At 39.3% G+C, this 14,942-nt stretch overlaps 1 protein-coding gene across 1 annotated transcript in view; it reads left to right on the top strand.

Moving 5' to 3' along the window:
- Positions 1-327: 327 nt before the first annotated feature.
- LOC121898721 (kinase suppressor of Ras 1-like) overlaps positions 328-14,942 on the top strand; it is a 66,148-nt gene continuing 51,533 nt past the window's right edge. The window contains exon 1 of the mRNA XM_042414088.1: positions 328-653. Within this exon, the coding sequence (XP_042270022.1) occupies positions 483-653 (171 nt within the window). The 5' untranslated portion in view covers positions 328-482. The remainder of the gene's footprint in view (positions 654-14,942) is intronic.

Consider the following 14,942-nt stretch of genomic DNA (forward strand, 5'->3'; position numbering starts at 1 on the left):
AGTCTTTAATTGAAAACTGATTTCGTTTAAACTGTTTATTCTTAAATTGATTAATTAAAGCAAATTAAATGTACCATTTCTTCTATTGGTTTGCCCTTTGTATTAGATCTCTTAATCTTTTTTCTTTAACTTTTTGATAATCTAATCTATTTTTGACAACATAATCAGACTCTGTCTTTAATGCTCATTGGTTCTTTTTATCTTTGTATTTACATCTATAATGATGTAGGTACATCTCTCTGTAAAACACGGTTGTGTAGCTACCCTATAAATAAACTGACTCAACTTCGGTTCTCAATGTTTTATTTAAAAAAAGGTTCCAGTCAGGAATTGATTTGAAGGCTACAACAGGAAGTAGTTTGAAATGTCTGCTGCTTGCTTGGTAAAGCAGATTTGAAGGAGCTTTGTAGAAACCGACACGGAAACTTGTTTCACGCCATGCATTGTTTAGAGGAAGCGTCAGTGTGACATAAGCCGCGCTCATGTGGAGGGATGGACGGAGAGACAGGCAGAGCACAGCCGCTGAGGAAGCTCTTCATCACTGCCAGCTCATCCAGAACCTGGTGGACATCTCAGTCTCCAGTTTGCGGGCTCTCCGGACCACATGCGCCGCATCCAACGACCTCACCCAGCAGGAGATCCGCACTTTAGAGGTACAGCAGAGGAGAGCTTGTGTTTAGTCCTGTCCTGTAATGTTGCTGGCTGGTAAACCTGCAGCCTGTCTGCCACCTGTTAGAGAGACACCGTACTGCCCGTTTCAAACAGGTGTTTGCTTTCTTCCATGATCAAACTTTTAACATTCTTATTTACAGTTTTGTATTCATACACTGATACAGCACTCAACGACACAGCCTAATGTAGAGTAGGCCTACACTAGCCCACGTAATAGTGATCAGAAGGTCCTGACCTGTAAGGGAAACTAAGCATCTTAGTTTTGTTACAGACTCAAAGAAACAAACCAACATGATGGAAAAGGTGAAACCACTGGGGTGAGGGCGTCAGAGTATTGGTCATATAACTGCTAATGTGTAATATTGAAAGGCAGTTGCTTACTTAACCCCATTAAATCCAGAATTGTATGTATCACTCATATTTGTAATTTGTTCCATCTCATTTTTTCTCCATTTTATCCTCTTGGGACATTTGCTCTGCAGCCTGAGACGAGACAAACCGGCCTGCTGGCCAGTCAACTTATGAATTAAAGTACACACTTGTTAGGATTCATGTTTAGACTGGCTTGGCTCTAGGTTTGGCAGTCTGCCTGTTGATCTAGACTGACATAGCTCAACAACAACTACGTGATGGATTGTCATAAAATTTGGTTCAGACAGTCATGGTCCCCAGATAATGTATTAAAAAGACTGACTTTTCCACTAGTGCCACCATGAGGTTGACTTTGTAGGTCTTTATTGAAATATCTTGAAAACTATTGAATGGATTACTGTAAAATTTGGTTCACACACTCATGTTCCCCAGAGGATGAATTGTAATATCTTTGATCCTCTGACTTTTTAACTAGTGCTATCATCTGGTCAAGCCTCAGCTGTACTTTGTGTTCAGTGCAAATGCTAGCGTGCTAACACACGAAACCATAGTTCATTATCATTGTGAGCATGTTAGATTGCTGATGTGCAGCCTGACACAGCTGTTAGCATGGCTGTAGACTCTCAGGGCTCCAGCACAAGCAGCAATCTGACATTTTAGTATTTTCTTTACCTTGAATGGCTTTGCCCATCTGTGTCTGTCACTCATATAACACTTTGGTGATTTTTTCAACATGAGTAAACTAAATACATGCTGCAAATGTGCTGCAATAATGAAACAATGCTTAAACTGTAAAGAAACTATTTTAATTAGTCACCTTCCAACCAGGTCGGCACAATGGTGCAGTGGTTAACACTGTCACCTCACTGTTGCAAGAAGGTTTGGTTAACTGGTGACTGTAAATTGCCTGTAGGTCAGCCCTGTGATTGACTGGTGTTCCCCACCTCTCGCCCAATGTCAGCTGAGATGGGCTCCAGCCCCCCTGTGGCCCTCTAGAGGATTAGCAGTATAGAAAATGGATGGATGGACTCTTCAGCCACTACATCATTTTGATTTGGCATCTAGAATAACATTAAAAGATAATTTCACGATTTTTCAGGTCTGTCTTAAAACAACAGTCAGGTGCCCATATGAACATGATTTTTTTCATTATCGATTAATCTGTCGATTATTTTCTCAATGAATTGATTAGTTGTTTGGTCATAAAATGTCAGAATTATAATTATGAAAATGTCAATCATTGTTTCCCCAAGTCCAAGATGACATCCTCAAATGTCTTATTCAGTTTACTGCTATAAAGGACTAAAGAAACCAGAAAATATTCACATTTATGAAGCTTGAACCAGAGAATTTGGAAATTTTCCTCTTAAAAAATGACTCCAGCCGATTAGTTGACAATGAATCAGTTAATTGTTGCAACATTACTGTACTTACATCTCCTGTTCATACTGGCTATTAAAAGATCCCTTCCTAATACACTTTGAATGTAAGTGATGGGGGCCATATCCACAGTCCCCTTATTTTTTCAATTAATCGATTAGTTGTGACGTCTATAAAATGTTGATCGCTGTTTCCCACAGCCTAAGGAGACATCTTTAAATGTCTCATTTTGTTCCAACCAACAGTCCACAACCCAGATATTCAGTTTACTGTCATAAAGGACTAAAGAAACCAGAAAATATTCACATTTGAGAAGCTGGAATCAGAGAATTTGGAAAATATCTTCTTCTACTCCAAATGATTATTCAGTTATCTAATAGCTGGTATTTAATTTAACAGTTGGCAACTAATCGATTAACCGACTAATCGATTAATCGACTCTACAGCAAAGTGACAAGAAATAAACAATAATAGATATTTTTATAAATCAGTAGAGTCACTTTACTGTTGTAGGCTTCCATGTGTCACTCAGGCTTTAAAACAAAGCTTCTAACAAACAGAGAGATAGTAATGAATGGTGATTATAGCTTTAATTGAGCTGTTTCTTAAATCCCCACAGGATGCCTGAATCTGACAGTGTAGATGCTTTTACTGCAACGTGGCAACTTTGTGATGATAATTGGAAATAAGATTGATTGGTTTGTAGGACTAGGTGTTACAGTCCCTGCAGTTCAGCACTTTACTTGTTGTTCCTTGTCCTGATATTGGGCGGAAAGTTGACCACCAGAGGATGTTTTCTGAATTGGGACACATCTTCAGTTGTGTACCTCGGTGTCCTTTTGATGTTTCCACCTTTTAATCACAATACACCCTCTGCTAAGGCAGGCCTACTGCAGGCTGGTCAGACCTGGGTGTGTGTCCCGTAGCCGACTCCTGGTCTCTCTTGGTGGTCAACTGTTGGCCCAGGTGGTGTTCCTCCTTTTCAGCCGCAGCCAGTGACTGCTCGCTCGGCAGCCTTTCTGCTGGTCTGATGATCCACACACTGTTAATAATAGTCAGGTACGCCTCATCAGGCATCAACTTCCTCTCTTTTATCCTCTCTGCTTAAGCAGCAGAAACACTTACATTACTATTCAAAATAGATTGTTAATTATGATAATAAACTCACTCTGTACTACTGAACATGGTGAAAATGTCAAACATATTTAAAAAGACCCCTATTTAGCATTTATAAGCTATAATGCTTACTATAATGTAGTTGTAAGCAGATATAAGGACATTTTCAAGTGTTTATTAATGTACAGTATTGGTCAAAAATGATAACTTCTCTTATGAAGACATATTTAGTATTATTACAACTGTGTTTTACTATATTGTCATTCATTATCTGTTTATACAGCAGCAAACACTTGTGGGTGCCCACAGGAAACACTTCTATCTGCTTACAACTACATTATAGAATGTTATAAACCATCTATTGACTGTTCATATACTGCTTATAAATGTTTAGGGCTGCAATTAATGATTATTTTCATTATCGATTCATCTATTGATTATTTTCTTGATTAATTGATTAGTTGTTTGGTCTATAAAATGTCAGAAAATGGTGAAAAATGTCCATCACACTTATTCATAGCCTCACTTTCAATCACATCTGATCATGGTTCTCATGATGTTAGCTGAATTAAGATCTAACAGAGCCAGCTGATAACCAGCCAATCACCAATGGTAGACTCACTGAGGCCATGAAGCCAGACTTAAGTTGAACCTGCTTTGTGATACAGGCCTCAGGTTACCCAAATAGCCTGATGTATGGAACGTTCATCTGACTCATCACTGTTTTAGGACCGTGACAAAAGCACACTTGTCATCTATTATCTATTATCGGGTTGCTAGGCAGTGAGGTGAATCACTGCGTCACACATTGCTCAAACCCTCTTTTAGCCTTCAGTCCAGTTTGTTTTGTTTAGATGTAAGTCTTTCCCACAATCAGTGTGGCCATTGTGCTTTTATCACATTCATCATTTGTCAAAACTCTTTTTGCTTTGCCCAAAAGTTCTTACAGCAGTCTTCTTACTGACCTCCAGATGTGTCAAATGGACACATTTCCTCTTTGACTCATTTGCTGTGTGATCTGGGCTTGATGCATGCAGAGCATCACAGCAGTGCGTGATGTTGCCGAGGAGACGCAGTTGCTGCCCATCCTTCCAGGGGCTGGGAAGAGCACAGAGGCTTGTTGTGTACATATCTGTGTCAAGAAGCATATATTTAGCTGCGGTTCTCTCCCACACATTCTCAGCATGTCCTGTTTAGCAAGAAAATGATATGGAAGATAGTGGGAGGAGGAGATAAGCATGTTGCCGTGCTGGTGCTCTTGTTATATATCAAAGAGTAAGTAAGGTGTGTACAAATTGATGATGCACTAAGTGGTCCATAGCTCTGGCACTTCTCTCTCCTTTTCTTGCCCTTTTATTGATCTCTTCATTTTAAATTCCCAAGATCCTTAATTTGTAAAGAAGTTAGAAGTTGCATAGCGAATTTGACAAATTTGTGTAACATGATGCAAAAGACAATGGAGTATTTCCAATTGATGTGAATATGCAGGCATAATAACCATGGCATCTATTGAGAAAACATATGTATATGTGAGACTTATAATTGAAAGAGATCCAAAGCAGGGCAAAGACAAGCGTTAAAGATGTCAGATATCAGTCATGTCATTCACCGCAAAAAAAGAAAAAAGGTTTCTACATGACCACAGCTTCAGAAAGCCAGTCAGTGTTTCTTCAACCTACGCAGGCACACATTGTCTCACATGCTGCATGAAAATTGAGCAGCAGATCAATAAAACACGAAACACTAATAATATATTATTGTTATTATATTATATTATAATAACATTAACAGCAAATATGTGAACAAGAAAACAATAAGGTTTAATATGCCTGGACAAATTTGCATGCAACTGCAAGTGTACACAATTTAACATGCAGACATAAAACATAAAGCTGCATTAGTTGATTGTGTTTGGACAGTTGGAACAAGCTACAACACAACATCTGTCACTAAATGAGTGGAATATGATATTAAATTAATGTGGTTTGGAGGATGTCCACAGCAAAAATAAATAGCATGCACACACATTTGCATCCATACATGCAGACAAATACAAAACTCTGAATTAGTAATGTACTGTTGAATTTGGACTTGAGTTCTACATCGGCTTTAAAGGACAGGTTCACAAATTGTTATAAATACAGAAAAAGGTTTTGCATTTTCATTAGAAGATCCTCTCCAAATGTGCTTACAATGTAAGTGATGAACAAAATCCTCATTTTAAGAAAGAAATGCATTTAAAAGTTGATGTGAAGCTTCTAATCAGCTTCATCAGTCTGAGTTAGTCATATCAAGTGGATATCTGACACATTTACAGTCTTTTTAGCATCAAAGTCCCTCTTTGTGTTTCCTCAGACAGTGTTTCCCTGTTGAGCTTCAGGTGGAAGTAAAATAACAAAAAGAGGGACTTTGGCACTAAAAAGACTGTAATGTTGAAAGATATCTTCTTGATTTGACTCATTTGGACGCTGAAGCTTCATATTGGCTTCGGCCCCACCTGCATCTTTAAGACACAAATCAGACCCAAGATCTGAAGATAATATAAGATAATACGTATCGACTGCACTTCCCTTCCTTTCCTTTTGCATCAAGTATCTTCTTGTAACAAATGGCACACACCATTTCTTTAAAAATGTTCAGTTTGCTGCTTAAATGCAATAATATTTGCAGTGGTGGCTTTACTGTGTGCATGGAAGCATATCTGTATACTGAACACACCGTCTCTAACTGTAATAATAATGAAAGTTATTGTTGCATTGTTTTGTCTATAGTTGCATGGTTGCGCAGATAGAGCCTTCGTTACAGGAAGTACAGGAACTCAAGTGTTTCCTGAAAAATAAATTTCACTAAAATATATATATCATGTGCTATTGAATGCATATTTAGAGGGGTCTAAAATGACATTTGTTGTGTTGTATTATTGTGTTGGGTACTTAAGATAGTTTAGCAGAGCTGGCGACCCTGCGCTCATATATGTTGCAGCTCCGTGATTCGCTGCTTGGTGGCTTCACAGCTGCAGATTCAGCTGTTTGTTTCTATGCATAAATGAATCCACACCATGACGTTTGTCGCACTGCTGGTTCAGTGACACTGTCAGTGTAGTGAGGGTGTAGAGGAATTGTCAGATTGAAATAATCTCTATGAGAATCCAAATTCTGCAAAAATAACTACAATGTTTATTTGGAACTTCCAGCAAACAGTTGAAGCCCACATTAGGTTGGAACTTTTTCAGCCTTATTAGCTCCAGTGTGTGAAAGCCTGTGCAAAGTGTCGATGATAGCGTTAGGAAAGCCCCATGTGGTTTCCCAACTGCCTTTCTCGTTTTGTATCTTGTCAGTTTTCTCTCCTCTCTCCCTCCTGTGTATACTTTTGGCCCTCCTCTCTCTGACCTTTTTTATGTGGCTTTTGTTTTAACTTGTCTGCACAAATTATTTTGCACACCCCCTCTTTGCCATGTCACTTTCTCTGTCATAGTGCACAGAGGTGGACCTGCACAAAATCATGTTGATGATTAGCCAGGACAACTGCTGGTGTATTTGGTCTATCAAAAATTAATTATTGCTTAAGTCCTTAATCAAGTGGAAATACCAGTAATCACTGTTGCTGGTTACAGACACTTCAATGAGGGGATTTTTCTTCGAGACTGCAGGAGTCTGACATCAGTGGGAGAACAATCTGAATCTGATACAGTAGTGGCACAATAGAACTAACAAATAACATAGGCAATCACCCCTGGATGAAGTTGGCGTATGTGAAGATGGAATTTTAATAAGTCTCAAAACATTAGTCTGACATTGGATTTGGGGGGAAAAATAACATTAAAGGGGAACTCCACTGATTATTTTGTGTTTATTATGCGTATGTCATTTCTTGCACATAAACTGGAATTTAGAGAAACAGAATGTGTACATCTCACACATGCTTCAGACCAGTGTACACATGTTTTTCTAGCAGCTGCGGGTTATATGATAAGGTAGATATGGAAAAATTAAAGTGAAAGAGTTCACACAGCAATCAGTAAATGCCAAAGGCGCATTTATAAACTTCATACTTTTGTGGTTAATTGTATCATTCTTTTAATTGTCATGCTGATGATGGTTTACAGGCCCATGTGGTGAATTAATGATATGGACGCCGTGCATAATGACAGCTGCTCTGTGCTGTTGGAGAATCTCAGCAATGCAACACAATCAGTGAAACTGCACTTCTTTGCTGTTTCATTGACAGGTGTACAGACTGGTGGAGCAGGCAGTATATTGATATGAAAACAGCTGGTTCAGGGCGTGTTTTCATCCCTTTATGGCTAATTGTGGGAGTGGATATAAGGCTTGCGCGCCTAGTTCAACAATGGCTGAGATTTATAAAACAACAATGTGTATGCACAGCTTTATAAATCTGATGAAAAGAATGCATCTGTATATTTCTGTCTTTGTGTGTACACACAGTTTAAGTCATGAATTTAACAGAGTTTTATGCATGTGTTGGGGATTACTACTGCATACGTGTAAAAAAAAAAAGTAGTACAAAGTCTTTTGTGTCTCCAGAGTGAGCTGTGTGAAATCTGATAAATTGCCTCATGTGATGTCACTCGAGTCAGTGTGGGTTAGGGCTGAAAATGAAAAAAATCTTGGGATGAGGAGTTAGAAAGAAGGGAGGTTACCAGACTTCTGTAGCCCGCTCCTCATTTCTGCCACTAGCATAAAGCACCCAAGTCTCCCAGTTGAGTTGCATTGTGGGAAATGTAGGCACCAGGTTTTAATAAGGAAGAAGAATGCATGGAATAAAAAATGATATCTCTTTTTCCTTCTGTATCAATTTTGATCATTTTTAACTGCTCACCATGTTATATGAGTGCAATGCTGAATCTGTGGAGTACTCTTAATGTGTCACTTTTGACTAAACTTCACAGGGGTTGCAGTTCACATGTAGCAGGTTTTAACACCTAAGTGAGATTCTCTGCATACACTACAACATCATTGCATTGGTTAACAAGTCAAATGCCATCACAGTAGCAGCTTGTTTAACCTGGGCAGACTGTACGTATAAAGCACAATTTGAAATCCAAACTGGCTGTGCCCGACTACTTTTATAATGGGACAGATTTCACCAGATAAGCAGTTGTTTGATGTTAAGTTTGAGGAGGGATTATCAGCAATTTTGCTGTTGGATGATTGGATGGATTTCTGCAGTTTGATCAGTGCTGAGATATGATTTTCCACGTCTCTTGTCAAAAGAAACGTTGACAGGAGACTAACTGTAGTGAGCTTGTTATATTATTGGAATAGTATTTTACATGTTTACATTTGGTACGGGGGACCTGTCAGTAAAACTGAACTTCCCTGCAGAACAGACAGACCATATTGTCTGAATCTTCACAGCTTGTGGCTGCTAAAATTAGAATTAAATGTAGTAGTACTGCCTTTTCCTCTTTTGCTTTTTGAGGATGTTGTCATTCCAAAATTTATTGGAATTGTCATTTAGTGCGAGCACCTATTGTGACTGGTTGATTGACTGTCCCATTAGAAGCTGTAGTGTGAGTTAACACATTGTACAACATTAATAAAATTGTACTGTGTCTGTGCAACATTACTTCCACCTGCAGACTGGCAGACTGCCCGATATAACCCCTTTTTAAAATACTGGTATCTTGAGAACCTTTAGAACTGGTACAAGTTATGTGATGAACCTTTAAATGATAAGTGGCAGTTGTGTATGCTTAAAGTTATTTTTAGGGGCTTTTAATTTTTAAAGTGTAGGACAATCAACAATTCTAACAGCGTTTAGACTTTCCTTGTGCAGTAAGTGAGTTTGCATTTTAGCGACATTTTCCAAGAATGTGACCTATCCTAACTACCAATGCTGTAAATGTAGCTCATGGAGGCACAATCTGTGGGACAATAAGACAGTGGCAACATTTACTTATTTTTTACTTAAAACCCGCAGCATGGCAAGCATCAGTGAAAAATAAACTGACTGCATCGCCCCTTTTTGTACCAGAGCCTTGATGTCAAGGTTTCCATGGCGTCAGTTGCTATAGCAGTAACAGCGAAGCTGAGGTGAATCTGAGAAGAATTGCTGTGATCCCTGGATGTAATGAGGAGTATTTATAGATCAGACTGTCGTTTGGACACAGCTGATCAGACTGACCAGAATTGACAAGATGAGGCCAGAAGAAAAGCTGAATGTTGTCAATGACAAACAAAGTAGTTGTATGTGAAATTTGTGTGGTTCATTGTTGAGAAGCCTGAGAGTTGCTCTCTGATCACACCTAATGCACATATGTTCATTATTTTTTATTTGAGAAATCCATACAGCTTTAACGGATTCTGAAATGTGCAGTGAAGCCTGCCTTACTGAACTTTAAGGAGCTGCTAGTCCATCTAAGATGATGTAATTTTTAGTACTAAAATAGTTTTGCTCTGAGTCTGGTGATGGTCTAAATGTTGTTTCACCATCTTTTGATGCAGACAAGTTTATCATGGGGAAAGCAGAATTTTAAAATATTGTAAAATAGTTGTTGGCTGCTTATTGGTGCATTACTGCCACTCCCTGGATTGGAATGATCAGAACGGTTATTATAATACTCATACATTAAATTCTCCCACTAAGTCCTGTGCTTTATAAAATTTTAATTAATTAATTAATTTGAAAATAGCCTTATACCCCACCTGATCTCCTCTACAACATTTTTCTCAAGCCAAGTGTCATGAGATTCCTTTGAATCGTAACTTTAAGTGTGTCTCTCTTGCTGGTATGTAGGACAGTGCAAAAATAATTGCTCTGCCATTTCATCTAGCCCACAATGCATGCTACCAGTAGCATGTTCATGATGTTCAGTGTACTAACATCTTCTGGTTAACTCAAGAGACAAGTGTTTAAGTTCAGTTATTGTTTATTCATTTAGTTTTCTTTGTTCCTTACCATACTCACCATGCTTTCCAAGGAGGTAAGTCTCTCCAGGAGGTATCTCAGGATCTGCCCTCCGCTGGTTCATGTCCTACCTCTCAGGGAGATCTTTTAGAGTATCTTGGAGGGGAGAAGTGTCTAAACTGCACGGCTTATCCACAGGGCTTCTCAAGGGTCAGTACTTGGTCCTCTTCTCTTCTCAGTATACACCACCTCACTTGGTGCAATTATCCACTCCCATGGTTTCTCATACTATTACTATGCTGTTGATACCCAGCTCTTCCTGTCGTTCCCGCCTGAAGACCACACAGTCTCGGCTTGGATCTCGTCATGCCTTGCTGATATATCGGCAGGGATGAAAGAATGCCATCTTCAACTTAACCTCTCAGACTGAGCTCCTTGTCATCCCACCCAGTCCCTCTATACAACAACAGATCAGTATCCAACTTATGCCCACAAAGTCTGCCCGAAACTTGGCTGTCATGATTGATGACCAATAACCTTTAAGGTTCATGTGGCCTCAATTGCTCGGTCATGTTGATTCCTCCTGTACAGCATCAGGAAGATCAGACCCTACCTGTCTGAGAATGCAGCACAACTCCTGGTACAGGCTCTTGTAATATCACACATTGACTACTGCAACTACTGCAACAACTTATAATGACTTAGCCTTATTCTGTTGCTAATGACCTTTTCTTTTCTTGACCAACCTATATTTCTTACTATTGAATTGACTTTGTTGTTTAAGCTGTATAGAAACCCTTATTTCAATGTTCCACTTCCCTTGCCTATTGCTTTACTCCAAACTATTACCTTGACCTCTGATTTGCTAAATGGGGACTCTTATCTATCTATGGTGGAATCTATGGTGTCTCTCTGTAAAGCTTGTTGTGCTAATCTATCCACCTCCTCTTTTCCTCTCAGACCTACATGTGCCAGAACCCACATAAACCCAATTGACATACCTTTTTGAATGAATCTGGAATGTACTTGTAATACTTTGAACAGAATGTCTTGGTGGCTTGAGATGAAGGATCTCAGGCTCTTGAGAACTGAAACAGAATCAGAGCAGATTAAAGTGTTCCCTGGTTTATTCTCCTCTACCCAATGCAGAGTCAAAAGTGATGCCAGCATCTCCACTGAGTAGACTTCCATATAATTTGGAGTTTGCTTTATTCCAGCAACTTTCCTGTCTGGAACTGAAAAAGCAGCCCCAGTTGTCTGATGTTCTGGATCTTTTGAACCCGGTGAATATACTTGGATGTATTGGGAGTAGTTCTCTCTAACATGGCCTGAAAATGCCATTAACAGATTAACTTCTCCTTTCTCTGCCTTCTTGAACTCCGACAGGCACAAGTCTGTCTGCGGTGTTGTGTGTGTCCATGGCTCAGTCTCCGGAATTACTACTGTTGGAGTCATCTTGACATTATTAACCCCCATATTCTTTGCATATATTTTGCCAACTCATCTGAAGCTAGTTCTTTGTCCTCTGCCTTGTTCTCAGCACTCCTGTAATACCGCTTTTCAGAGTTTTTGAGGCTGAACCACAGACCACACTACCATAATCAAGCGCAGACTGGATCAATGCCACATAGATAGTTTTTAATGAAGAGAAGTTTCCCCCCCATTCCACCCTACTTGGACACCTCATGACGTTTAGAACCTTCTGACATTTTCCAACTATTTTATTTATGTGATCAGCCCGTGCTAACTTCTAATCAAAAAGAATACCTAAGAATATAAAAACATTCACCCTCTTAAATGCTCTCCCATACATCTGCAGGCTCATTCCAGGGAAAAAATTTCTAGTGAAGACTACTGTATTTCTCTACTGGAAATTTAAATCCCTAATCATATGCCCACTGTTCAGCCTTTTTGATTACTTCTTGAGTCTTCTCATAAATGTGCAAAATATTCCTTCCCCTTTTCCATAGTGCCCCAAGAACTGCAAAGAGATCTGCCAATATCTGGTTGAGCTTGAGAAAAAACATCATTGATCATTACTGAAAAATTAATGGGCTTATTACAGTCCCTTGTGGGGTCCCATTTTCCACCACAAATTGACTTGATATTTCTTTTCCTATCCTTACCTGAGTAGTTCTACCTACCATGAAGTCCTTTGTCCAATTGAATACCCTCCCTCCTACAACCATCAATTTTAACTTCATCAGAAGTCCCTCTTTCCACATCATATCATAGGCTTTCTCAACATCAAAAAATGCAGCTATAACTAACTCTTTATTAATCTGGGCTTCTTCTTCTTCTAATCTAATTTTCTAAACAAATAATAGCATCCAGAATTCCTCTTCCTTTCCTAAACCCACATTGATAATGTGTTACTAGTACTAATACTCTTCTATAAATTATGTCAACCACTCAGTAATCATTCTCTCTGTAATCCTACAAACATTCAATGTAAGGGCTATTGGCCTACAATTAGAGGGCTTAGAAAGATCCTTCCCAGGCTTCCTTATAGGAATTATTATAGCCTCTTTCTAAACCTTTGGCAGGCTTCCTTCCTCCCAAACTCTATTTTAAAGGACCAAAAGTGTCCTTAAAGCCCCATTTCTAAGATGTCTCAACATTATGTAACATAGGCAATACATCTCCTCCCCTGGAGATGTATTGCCTGATTTACATATAGCACTCTTCATCTCATCTAAAGTGAATGGACAGTTGATTGGTTGATCCACCATAGCCCTACTCCTTTCCAATACTCTTAAATGTTATTTCTCTTGTTCTTCCTTCTTCAGTCAAATATCCTAAAGCACGTATCTGAAAACATGCTTTCACCATCATTTCTGCTTTGTCCCTGTCTGTTTCTGCTACTTCTCCTTCAGATTCAAAAACTGGATACTCTCATTCCTTTCCATTACCCCCAATTCTCTTAATCATACTCCACACTTCTCCTATTGGAGCTGAATCTCATTACAAAATCTTTGCCAACTTCCTCTCTTTGCTTGCCTTACTGTTTTCCTTACCACAGCCTGGGCACTCTCTTATGCAACTAAAAGGTCGTAATTATGCATCCTCTTTAAAAGTCTAAAAGCCCTGTTCCTGTCTCTTACTACACTTGTCTGTCCACCATGGAGCTGCTTTATTTGTCATCTCCCCTCTACCCTACTCTTTGGAATTGACTCTAATGCTGCCTTAATGATTATTGCGCAAAGACTCTCACTGAAGTTGCCAACATCCTGACTTTCATCAGCTACTGCGACTATTTCTTTGCTGATTTCCTCTAACTTGCCTCAATCTGTCTTTTCAAACACCCACTTCCCCCTGTCTGTACTGATATCCTTTCTGCCTCAATATCTCACTCCCAATTCAAGACACTTCCCATATCTCCCGGTTACATTTCCTAGCCAAATGATTAGAAAGCAGTGTCAAGTCCAATATAGATTCCCATCCTGTACATACATCTACCCTGGTACCCCTCTAATCATTCAGACATACCAACTCTTTTTCTTCCAAGAGACCCTCTACTACTTGACCATTTACATCTAAGTACCTTCCACCCCAAAGTGAAATGTGGGCATTAAGGTCAGCACACCATATTACTCTCCATCTATCTTAACCCTGTACTTCCAGCAACCTGTCTAACCTTCTACGTGGATTATGATTATTTAAGATCACCAACTCCTTTTCCCTGCACCACACCTCCACCACAACATATTCCTGACCTCTACCTTTTCCCAGTACTCTGTCAGGTATACCTTGTTGTTTGAGTATTGCACATCCACCACCATTCCTCTCCTCTCTGTCTTGTCATATGATGAGCCCTGTATTACAAAATTCAAATGAGGTTTCAACCAAGTTAAGATCACACATCTGGCTTTATCAGTAGACCATCAATAAATTGCTTGAGCTCCTGCCCATTTGCTATGAGAGATCGTGCATTCCACTGAAACATCGCTAAAGTCTTAACTACATGTTTCCTGACTGGATCTTGCCTGGAGCTCATCTCTAACCTCTTCCCAAGTCAGTCCTGTCAGTCCAAGTTGGTGTACTGCTGCTTTTCCTATTAACTGAATCTTTTGAGTTTTAGATTGCACTCCCAACTGTACTGTTGATTACAATTGCAATAAGGATTAATCAATAATGATTGCAATAAATGTCACTAGCTTTTTCTTTTCAAGCACTAAATTCTCCTTTGAGACCTCATTGGATCCCCCCATTGGACCCCATGGATGTACCTTTTGACCTAAGACCTGTCCCTTTACTTCTTTTGCAGCCTCAGCAAAGGACAGTTTCCTCTACACTCTGACTTTCTGTATGTCCACTTCCTGTTTCAGTACTTCACATCCCTTGTAGGCGTCGCTGTGAACCTTTCCACAATTGCAACACTTTGCCTGCACTCCCTCCCCATATTTTCCATACTCATGATTCCCTCTACAACATTCACATCTACGGTGTTGACTGCATCTTGAGGCTACCTGCCCAAAATTTTGACAATTGAACATTCGTCTTGGTATGTACTCTCTCCTAATGTAACTAAT

The sequence above is a fragment of the Thunnus maccoyii genome, chromosome 6, assembly GCF_910596095.1.
Source record: "Thunnus maccoyii chromosome 6, fThuMac1.1, whole genome shotgun sequence".
NCBI lineage: Eukaryota > Metazoa > Chordata > Actinopteri > Scombriformes > Scombridae > Thunnus > Thunnus maccoyii.